The following is an 11,816-nucleotide window of genomic DNA, read 5'->3' on the forward strand; positions in this document are numbered from 1 at the left end:
TGGCCCACGGGCCGCGTGTTTGTGACCCCTGGTGTACACTGTGCACCCCTCTGTCAATTTACCACTGCTACGGTGCGCTTCGCCTGCGCCACAAATAGACCGGGTCAGACCTGGCGAGCTTTCAGCGCACCTTTAGCATGCTGTTTTATATCACAAAATTGTCACTGCGCCAAGCTGAAAATGTGGACACCTCCCATGGTGCACCGCCACGCCCATCTTGGCGCAGTCCAGTCTACCTAATAACCAAATTGGCGCACAGTTTTGTGCTGGACCAAATTACCACTGCGTGGGCTGCGCCACGCTCAGTCATCCTGCGCCCCGTTTGCGCTGCGACACAAAATTTGAGCCCATGCAATGAACATTCACACAGGAGCTGCTGTCGGCTGCTCTCTACACTGCTACTCTTGCTGACATCACACGCGCATCTTAAAGGGGCACACAACTAATCTGATATCTGATAATTACACTTAAGACACGCTTAGTATATCTTGTTTAATATACAAGCAGACTTGCATCATGTCTAATATACGTAGTGTATACCCTACATAATACTCATATATGTTGGAAATTTCCTCATGGCAATTTCCACTATGACAAAATCCAGATGCAGTGTGTATTTGTCTATAAACCCATGGATGAAACCATACAATTTTACTAAATCTTTATTAAATGCCAATCCACTGTAGATGTTTTTTCTTGTTACAAAGAGTAGGCTGGAAGATGTTCTTGCCATGTTCTTTTTTCCTTAATGCATACTTGACATTCTACCGGGGACTCGATGTGACAAACTTTGGAGAAGTTCCCACCCACACGATTACACAAAATGGGACAGTATGTTCCCTTAATCTTTACCGTTGATGAAATAATACATTATGTGTAGCCGGTGGCTCCTGTTCCATGAAGTAAGTGACTCATCATTAGATAATTTACAAAGGTTACATAACTGCACTGTACTTTCTCAGCTTTGCTTTACCCTTCCCGTGTATGACCGCCATTGCATAAGGGGAACTCGCCAACTATGGGCAAATTTGGTCTATATGGACTAAAACATCATCTCCATCACACCACAAAAGTTTTTTTTCCTAACAAAATAACCAACATAACCAATGTTTTTGATAGATTCAATGATATCTGTCATATAGATGTACCCTAATATATGAATAAGACTTAACATGCTATGTTGTTATTCACACAAGGCAATTAAATGGACTTAAACATCAATAAGCGTTTTCCCTGCTTTCTATTTCCTGTAACCAACAAGTAAGTTGCAAAACAATTGACAGCTTTAATTCCAGTTTTTAACAGGAATGTATTTGTCTTTTGTGCAAAAACATTTAATGAAATTGAAGTCCATATCTATTATGAGGGACAATGGAAATATGGCAGGCCATAACAAACACATATATAACATTTTTACATTATAACAATAATAATTACTCTCATTTAATGTTATCATTTTTCACTTAGTGTCAAATAAGCGTGGCTAAAATAATAACCACCCAAACAATTTGCCGATTTATCGTCCTTTGTGCCTGTCAAACAATAGAGACTGTACAGGTTTACTTTCATTCTAATTGCCTCAATGTGGAATTCCGTTGTTATTTGAGATGATACTGCCCTCTTTTGGTGAATAATATTGTAGCACTCTGCTCTCAGCCAAACACCTGACCAGATAGGCGGAACAATTGTTCCTACAAGGGGAACTGTAGCTGGACTGTAACTATGTCCAACAACATGCGCTTTTTCTCAGTCACTTCCTGTCCGTCACCCCTTTTCCTTCCCAACCCCGGAACATATCTCTCCATGGCAACACATTACACATCACAAGGGGGATTACACTATTAAAACCTCACAGCGCGTGACATACGGAGTATACACGTATACTGTAGTATGTATTGTATGTATAAACATGACAAGGTGGGCATCTCTAATAATCATAACCACCATATTGATATGTTATAGTGTGCAGATGTACAATATTCATAAAATTGTCATACACACAGTATCGATCTATTAAATACATTATGTATCACCGCCTACTTTCTGATATTTTTTGGGAAGTCATTGAATTCGAGCTGAGGTTTATATAAAAAAGATATTACAAATACATAGTTGTTATGGTTCTGTTTTTCTTTGTGTTAACATAACTAGCAAGCCACTATAATCAGGGATAATGGGGATATATGGACTGCATCAAAGTTGTAATGTTTCGTATGAAAGTTCCCCCACAGGTTATTCTTCAAAACACCGTTTAGCTGGTTTGGTCATTATTTTAGTCCAATCGCAAAGTAAAATTTCCTGTGTCTATTTTTGTTGTTGTTGATGGAGTTGAGTGATATTTATATAAATGGGATCCGTTTTCTTCTACTGCTGTTTCATTGTGACACGTAAACCTCGCTGTTGCCCCCTGTAGACTGGAAAGAGTACTGCATGAACGAGCAAAATACTACCAGGGGCCATTTGCGGCAGGCTGCTGATTTTTATATTTTAGTGGCCAGCAGCACATTCTAAAAATAAAATTTAATATGTAAGTATGTGTGTGTATAAATATATATATTATATATAATAATATATATAATAAAAATACAATAAAAGAATAATAAAAAAATACAATACAGAGACCTGTGAAGGGGGGCGTGCATGAGTTAGAAAGTGCTTGTCGCTGCCGTCTTTCTACAGAGAGGAAACCCCAGCATTTTTTTTACTTTATTGAAATACATAAACATCAGGGTCGGCTAGAATCAACAAGTCAAATGCAATGATTTTTCATGTCCTGCTGAATGAATGAATGAATGAACTTGACAGCCAAGATGGTGGATTATATAATAAGCTCAACGGAAGGTGATCAGACTTTTACAACAAAGTAACACAACTTTTCCCTCAAGAATTATAGAGCGCATAAAAGGTAAGACTACAAATATTTGTTTATAAAACAATATTACAGGGGACTATAGGACATATTTGGAAAGAAAATGAATTGTTCTATTAATTACTTTGCTATGAACCTCATTGCACGTCACTGCATTATAGCATCCATAACACTTGATTACAGTATTAAACTGTCAAATCAGAAAAATAAAAAAAAAAGCCCAAAGTTAAACAAGAGTAAAAGCAAATCTACAGAATAGGAACTAGGCTTTTCTAATACTTATTCATATTTCATTCCCTGATTTTAGTATTGTAGGTAACATTAAAATATCTGTGAAGACTCATCTGTCAGGATCAGTTCTTTTCTTCAGACATCTGCCCGTTGATGCGACCAAACTCCCAGCGTTGCCAGAGACCAGACCTCTGACTTCCCGCCCTGTGCACACTTGCATTCTGCGGTGATGACAAAGAGGGATTGGAATGGGATGGTTGACTTGACAGAAGAAAGGATTAATAAAAGAACCTTTTGAATTTCAGTCAGTATTGCAAGAACAAGTGGGGCGCCATTAAAGTCAGCTGACTTTGCAGTATAGTCTTACGGTAACCTTATCAAGTACAGAGTCGTTGAAATGACGACATAATCAGTGTTATTTTGCTTGCATTTTACAATAATTTGCAATAATTATGTCACAGGGGTGACCCAGTGATGTCCAAAGTGTGGCACAGGGGCAATTTGCAGCCCGGTGGGTGTTTTTTTTTTTTAATGACCCATGACACAATCAACAACAGATATATACATACAACCACAGAGATGAAAAAATCTGAAACAATTCACAAGAATGAAGTAAAAATATTGAGAGAAAAAGGTGTTGTTTTACAAGAATTATATTTATATTATGAGGAATAATACAGTTGAAATATTAATTAAAGAAATATGTAATATTATGGGGTTTTTGTTGTGGAAAAATCTCAAATATTACAATAATAAACTCATAATATTATGAAAATAAAGTTATAATTACATGAAGAAAATTTACATGAAGAATGTTGAAATAATACCAAACAGCAGCAAAAATCGAAAAAATGCTTTAATTAAAATACAGTCAAACTTAGAGGAAAAAAAGTTGCAATTTTTTTCAAATAAATCTGTAATAAGTAGAGTAATAAGTAAGTAAGTAAGAATAAGAGTCGTTGAAATGACGACATAATCAGTGTTGTTTCGCTTGCAATTTGGTCTCAATAATGGATAAACGTATAGTTTTTTTTTAACAGTATGAATCTCTCCAGACTACTGATACATTTATAGCATGACACAGCACTAAGTTCATGTACAATTAATACACAAAACAAATGAAACGTAGGATTGTATTGTTTGTTGTTACCTGAGTTTGTTCAGATTTAAGCTGCTCTTTCTTGCTTGGGGGTGGCCAGACCCGTTCCAGTTTACCTCGGGATGGTTGCTTTGCGCCTGAAGATATAGAAAAAGTGGAAATAGAATAATGAGATCTCATTCCAGGTATTTTGTTGTTGTAAAAAGCACAGTGTGAATGAAATCTAAGAATCCAGTATATCAGTTCTATTATATAACTAACAATTGTCAGTATATCATTTTATTATGTAACATACAATTGTACTAAGATTCCAGTATATCATTGCATTATAAAACTAACAAACATATTAAGAATCCAATATATTATGTGACTAAACCATTGTATTGTCAGGACAAGTTATTTTAAAATTTACAAGCACCTGACCTGAATTTAAAGTCCTTCATCACACACTTTGTCAGCCTCTCTCTGTCTTAGAACGTGAGAACTAAAATCACTTAAGACCGTCTTCTTCAACATCACAATTGAACAGCCTCTAAAGTCCTTCATCACACACTTTGTCAGCCTCTCTCTGTCTTAGAACGTGAGAACTAAAATCACTTAAGACCGTCTTCTTCAACATCACAATTGAACAGCCTCTAAAGTCCTTCATCACACACTTTGTCAGCCTCTCTCTGTCTTAGAACGTGAGAACTAAAATCACTTAAGACCGTTTTCTTCAACATCACAATTGAACAGCCTCTAAAGTCCTTCATCACACACTTTGTCAGCCTCTCTCTGTCTTAAAACTAAAACCACTTAAGTCGTCTTCTTCAACATCACAATTGAACAGCCTCTAAAGTCCTTCATCACACACTTTGTCAGCCTCCCTCTGTCTTTTGTTTGTTGTCGCTCTTGATGCCACTTTTGTCTCGAGCCATTAGCCATTTACTATGTAGCTTGAGCTAAAGCTCATCACATAGTAGTCTATCGTTGGTGGTCGTGGACGGTTCGACTACTGTATTCACCATAAGTCAATAATTTATAAATGCATGACGATACAGGTAACATATACAGCATACATCTACCACTGTAAAAAAAAAAGTCTATACATTTTACATGTTTGTTTTTATACTTCACTGATGATGTTTTTTGTCAAGCGGCTTCACACTTTGTTCCACCGTCATTGCGTTCTACAATGCCTGGGTTTTGACTGCAATTCAAACAACTGCCACCGAGAGCTTTAACTATTTTTATGTCTGCTTTTTATACCGACAGGATCAATGCCAGGTCAGCATAGCAAACTTTTGCAGGACACAATTCCATCCAACTTTGTGTTATGCTATTTATGTGCATTTCCCTCAACGTATTCCTTAATTGTATCCCTGTTGCAGACGCACAGCATTACTGTCACATGTGACTTGTAAGGCCCTTTTCACCTTGAGTCAACCCACACACCATTAGCAGCCTCAGTGGCTAAAAATATGGACAACACACTCCCAGACTGGCTGCACTGTTGTGTCACGTCTCTGAGCTCCCCTGCTGGGCACACGCACACTAACGACACACACACTGAAACCATGTCGGAGAACTAAACACCATTACTGCATTTATTCCACAGTAATGTACGTATTTGCAGGTAAACAATACCTACAAATAAACCCAACTGGCACTGCTTTCCATCGATGGCTTCCTTCTATTTGACGGAGCAATTGCTCCAACTTCCATTCCCTAACAGCTTGTGACAGGGTCCACCCTAGTGGCTGATCCTGTTCCCTGAATAACACACTTAATGCTAGCAGAGAAGGTCATTTAGCAGTGCGCCAGACGGGGTAAAAAGGTCAAGATGTGTAAAAAAACAACAACAAACAAATAACATCAAAGTGACATTTTTCAGAATATAATACATCTTGGAACAAAAATCATAACACCACCATCATTATTGCCACATTTTGCTATGAAAATGGAGCTAGTAAGGACTATCTATATCATGGATGGGAAAATAATTATGTCACAGGGGGTCAAGGATATAACCCAGAGATGTCCAAAGTGTGGCACGGGGGCAATTTGCAGTCCAGCGGGTATTTTTTTTGACACATGACACAATCTACAACAGATATATACATACAACCGCAGAGATGGAAAATCTGAAACAATTCACAAAAATGAAGTAAAAATATTACGAGAAAAATGTGTTGTTTTACAAGAATTATGTTGTAATATTATAAGTAATAATACAGTTGAAATATTAATTTAAAAAATATGTACTATTGTGGGGTTTGTGTTGTGGAAAAATCTTGAATATGCCAATAATAAACTCAAAATATTATGAAAATAAAGTAAAAATTACATGAAGAATGTTGAAATAAAACCAAAAAAAATGAACAGCCGCAAAAATATACATACACCTGCAGAGATGAAAAAAATCTGAAACAATTCACAAGAATGAAGTAAAAATATTACGAGAAAAAGGTATCGTTTTACAAGAATTATGTTGTAATATTATAAGGAATAATACAGTTGAAATATTAATTAAAAAATATGTTTGTGTTGTGGAAAAATCTTGAATATTACAATAATGAACTCAAAATATTATGAAAATAAAGTACAAATTACATGAAGAATGTTGAAATAATACCAAAAAAATGAACAGCAGCAAAAATAAAAAAAATGCTTTAATTTAAATACAATGAAAATATAAAGAGAAGAAGTCACACTATAATGAGGAAAAAAAGTTTATTTTTACAATTTTATTCAAATAAATCTGTAATATTTTGAGGAAAAATGTAATTTTATTACTATAAAATATCTTAAGAAATGTATATCAAATATATATTACATCTTTAGCCCTTGCATTCTTTCAGTACGGACATCCCTGATCTAACTGTATACACTTGGCCAACCAGTACTACAGTGAAAGCATAGTCTAGGATTATTCAAGTAAAGTGAGATGGCGTCTGGGTCCGGACTCGGATAGTAGTCCATGAGTTAGTGATCCCTGGTGCAGACTATAAATATGGCCAAAGTATTTGTAGCCTGCTTCACTTGGCCCATCATTTATTTTCTGCTGTATTACTGCAATAATTAATAATATACAGTCATACACTCATTGAATGTATGTACTTTATGTGTAACCAACACCTGCAGATAATGGCGGCATACGGTACCCAGACAGCCTCACCTGGTATGACGGCCGACGTGACTAGCGGCTTGTTCCTCTTCTCTGTACTCTTCAGCGTGTCTCCGTACAAAGTGTGTCTTTGTCTGCGAAGCTCGTCCTCTCTTGCTTCAGCCTCCATGATGTCCTTCTCAACCTCTGGTTGCAGAGCCAGCGATGGACGCAACTTGAAGAAAGGATTTTGTTTGATGACTGAAGATTCCCGTGTTATCTCGTCTTCTGTGGTGGTGGCTGGTGTAGCTACATCGGTACTTAGAGATTCAGAACTTTTCTGAAGGTGCACATTTTTATCTTGCTTGGGGTATGGAGATAAACGTGATCTATCTCGAGATCCTCCAGTTGGACTCCTTGAGGGCAGGTTTTCCCAACTTTTGTCCTTCTCAGAGATTTCCGGTTTAGAAATTCTGACGGAATGTGCTCTGGAAATGGGGTTACTTTTCACGGAAAACATCTCCAAGCTACGTGTGCGCTCCAGCACCGAGGGATTAACCTGATCTTTCATTGACGCAGAAAACGGTTTCCTTATCCTGGTTGGACCTTGCGTGTTATCCTGTTGAAAAGATTCAAACAGCAGTCTGGTTTCCTTTAATTGATGGGCCCCCCCTTTTATATACTCCGTTGAGATTTCTCCAAATCCAGTCATTCCAAGTTCTTGCTGAATCTTCGGAGTCTCTTTTGGCGTCTTCTGTTCGGAGATCTGCCAGTCATCATCCTGGCCTGGACATACCTTGGTTGGAATTGTCTCAAACAGGATGTTGGTATTAAAGGGGATCTCCAATATGTCCGGATCATCGGCTAAGTTTAGAACCCCCCCAACTCTTTGCAGGTTGTGTTTGCCTTCGGCATCCTGGTGGACTCTTCTTTCCATGGAGGTCTCCGTGACAGAGAGGCGGTGACAAGAAGCTGGCTTGGAAATTGGAGACCAATCTGCACTCACCCAACTGACATCATCATCAGAATAAGCCCCCTCTGTTACGGTCATATTGTAGCGCTCCATATGTGTTGGCTTATTTGCTTGGGCAACTCTACTTCCGTTCCCGTCATTCCGTTCTTTCTCCATTAGGGTCGTCCTTGTCCTGTCAGACTTCATATCTACTTTGTCATTTGGACAAGTTCGATCCCTTGCTTTTGCTGCCAGAAACTTCCCCCCATCTTCTACATCGCCACCAACGTCCTTGCAAGCGGAGATATCCGCCACTTGCCGTTGTTGCACCAGTTGCAGACGCTGAAGTAACTGCTCCCCTTGCTCGATGTCAGACGTTATTCTCCAACATTCATCGCCCTGCTTTACCCTTCCTTCCATATTCTGAGGTGATATTGCTTTTCCAAAATGCTTTTCAGACATTGGTAGCTTTCACTCTCCTTAGCAAGGAAGTCTCTGAATCGCTATACCTTAAATAACGGGTTTTAGGTCCTTGTTTGAGTCTTTGTCCGCAACCGACCGCATTCTGCATCAGGATTTGGGTTGATTTTCCTGAGTCTCCTACCTTCTCCACAAGTGCATCGTATTGAAAATTGTCTGCAGTCTTTGAAGATGAATGACTCAGAAATCAGAGTCTTTATCAGTTTTCCTTTCCTTCACTCAATGCATCATCCATCTATTGTTCCTCCAAATGGATCCTTGAGACTCCGGCCCCCCTTGGGTTTTTGGTCTTCAGCATTTGGAGTAGAGTCTTTATACTCCCCTGATATCTCCGCTGCATCTGCTAACACTTCCGCAACCTCTCTCTGTGCCATTGACCGCCTCTCACTAGGATGCCAGTGTAATCTGTTGTAATTAGCCTGATCCCCTGTGTCGTCACCTGCCTCGTCTACAGGGGTCACACTGGAATTACAACTCGTTCAATCTTTGTTGCTCCCTGCTGGAAATAGTGGATCCCTATAGGATGGAGGAGGTTGTAGTGGGATAAACATATGAGCCGCAGTGTCATTATTGTTCTCCATCACTGCAGGGGTGGAGAGGCTTTGGGTTCATCTTGGATGAACCTTTGCCCAGGTTTCATTGATGAGCTGTGGTCCAGCAGGTCTGGATTTTCTGTCACAAGCTTGGAAGCCATCTTTATCCACGGGCTATCATTATACTGAGAGGCCTCAGCCTGGCGCATTGGGTTCCATGAGGACAAGGATCCCTGAAAAACACTCAGGGATCACTAGGGTTCAAGGAAGACACAAATGTAGAAAACCTTTTGTCATAATATTTTTAAAATATGTTTTGTATCGTAACGAAAAGCCCTGTTTTCCCCACGACATGGCCTGTTGATATGAATCCAAAATCATAGATTTCTTAATTAGTCATATAATGAAATGATGTAGTACAAGCCAATCAACCATATCCTCTACAGTCTGCGTTGTCGTGTTACAAGATTTCATATTATCGAAGTATTGTCGACCGATATTCAACCAAAGTGCGATTAGCCCTTGCTCCATCAGGTCCTAAAACTATAATAACACAGCATGTGTCATGTTGTTTATTTCATGTTCTACATAATAATAGTATACCAAAGTAATCCCTTTCAGTGAGGTGCAGGTTTAAATCTATGAGTCTATATTTACACCTGCATTGACAAGCTTTATGTCAGCTGCGTTGTAGTTGAGGATTATCAGCGCTAGCAGCAACATATCCAGTAACAGGATATATTAATCAGCTTACCCTGTTTATTCCAGACTCTATTCAACGGGGCATCACTTCCTAAGCTTTATTTGTATATGTGGCTTTTTAATGGAACTAAACCTACTGTGTATGACCTTTGTCATCTACTCAAATGTTCTCACTTGGATTTAGATCAGGGGAACACGGAAAAAAGAGCGAGGTTATTCTTCTGGAAAAAGTCCTACGTCAGGCGGGCATTGTGAAGTACAGCGTTGTCCTGTTGAAAAAGCCAGTCGTGACCACACAGACCAGGGCCTTCAGTCATGGGTGAGGCCTCCAGCAACATCTCCACATAGACAGGTGCCGCTTGACGCCCCTGCACAACCTGAAGCTCCATTGTTCCACTGAAGGGAAAAAACAATCTAGATCATGATGGAACCAAAACATCTCAGGTGGGATCTTCTTGTTATGCTGTAATGTCGGAAGCCATGAAACCATTTTTTTTAAAAATCATCACAGACTAAAACTTCCACCTTTTAATGTCTCATGTTTGGTGCTCTCATACAAATTCCAAATTTTGTGGCATTTAAGGACACTTTGATGCCTTGAACACATTTTTTTCTTTTTAAAACCTTTTAAGGATGGACTGCACTCGGAACCAGTAAGAACCTTCACATGGGCTGAGGACGGTCCGTGTCCCAGGTCTCGGACCTTGTTGACATTTTGTTGGGGCCATAATTTCCATAACCCTCAGGATTTTTTTAAGAAGTTTAAAATGCGTGCTGAGAGAGGCTTTGATAAGAAAACTTTTTTAGTCTTTGCCATCAAGAGGTCATGATGGTGTGAATATCTCATATTGAATCCACATTATTGCCAAGATTTAGGCTTTTAAAGGCTGCGGTCTTACATTTTTGACAGTCTATTTCACTTTAACCACCCTCGGCCATCTCTGTGTGGAGTTTGCCTGTTTTCCCCGTGCATGTGTGGGTTTTCTCCGGGTACTCTGGTTTCCTCCCACATTCCAAAAACATGCTAGGTTAATTGGCGAATCCAAATTGTCCATAGGTATGAATGTGAGTGTGAATGGTTGTTTGTCTATATGTGCCCTGTGATTGGCTGGCGACCAGTCCAGGGTGTACCCCGCCTCTCGTCCCAAGACAGCTGGGATAGGCTCCAACACCCCCGCGAGCCTCGTGAGGATAAGCGATAGAAAATGAATGAATGAATGAATTTCACTTTAATGCATGTTTGCTATAAACTACTTACTCAAAATGTTTTTTCCCCAAAACTTTGTGCATTTTTAAGCTGTAACAGTGCAGCTCTTAACATTTTGATCAGCATTTTTAAGTATGCAGGAGTAACAGTAAATTGTTCAGTGTAAAACCATGATATAATGTCCTTGTCGCCATATTCGACTTGATGATAAATATAAAATTAGGACGACTTAGCATTACAGAAAAGTTGTATTTTTTGGCAATTACAGAATATTAATAATCTACTTAATATTTTGAAATATTTTGATATTTATATCTGCGTGTGAATGGTTGTTTGTCTAAATGTGCCCTGTGATTGGCTGGCAACCAGTCCAGGGTGTACCCCGCCTCTTGAATGAAGACAGCTGGGATAGGCTCCAGCACCCCCTGTGACCCTCGTAAGGATATGCGGTAGAAAATGAATGAATGAATGAATGAATAAATGTATATCTGCCTCATATTATATTGTTATGATTATTAGTATTGTATTGAAGAAAATAATAATATAGTCCATATAATAATAATATAATCCATAGTCCATATAATAATAATAATATAATAATATAGTCCATCCAGCTCTGAAAAGAATCAATTAATCTTTTATTTGAAGAAACCGTAAC

General features: G+C 38.7%; 1 protein-coding gene across 1 annotated transcript; it reads right to left on the reverse strand.

Moving 5' to 3' along the window:
- Positions 1-1,280: 1,280 nt before the first annotated feature.
- On the reverse strand, positions 1,281-9,092 carry LOC131103834 (uncharacterized). Its single transcript, XM_058050443.1, has 3 exons — positions 7,357-9,092; positions 4,251-4,336; positions 1,281-3,321 (listed from the first exon to the last, which is right to left on the reverse strand). The coding sequence occupies exons 1-3, from the start codon at positions 8,696-8,698 to the stop codon at positions 3,223-3,225; spliced, it is 1,527 nt and encodes a 508-aa protein (XP_057906426.1). The 5' UTR covers positions 8,699-9,092; the 3' UTR covers positions 1,281-3,222.
- Positions 9,093-11,816: the final 2,724 nt, after the last annotated feature.

The sequence above is a fragment of the Doryrhamphus excisus genome, chromosome 15, assembly GCF_030265055.1.
Source record: "Doryrhamphus excisus isolate RoL2022-K1 chromosome 15, RoL_Dexc_1.0, whole genome shotgun sequence".
NCBI lineage: Eukaryota > Metazoa > Chordata > Actinopteri > Syngnathiformes > Syngnathidae > Doryrhamphus > Doryrhamphus excisus.

Bases quoted from the DNA above. Each gene is read 5' to 3' on its own strand.
- LOC131103834 (XM_058050443.1), bottom strand. From the start codon at position 8,698: ATGTCTGAAAAGCATTTTGGAAAAGCAATATCACCTCAGAATATGGAA. The intron at 4,337-7,356 runs GTGAGGCTGTCT...CTATATCTTCAG, and splicing joins CACGTCGGCCGTCATACCAG to GCGCAAAGCAACCATCCCGA. The intron at 3,322-4,250 runs GTAACAACAAAC...TCATCACCGCAG, and splicing joins TTAAATCTGAACAAACTCAG to AATGCAAGTGTGCACAGGGC.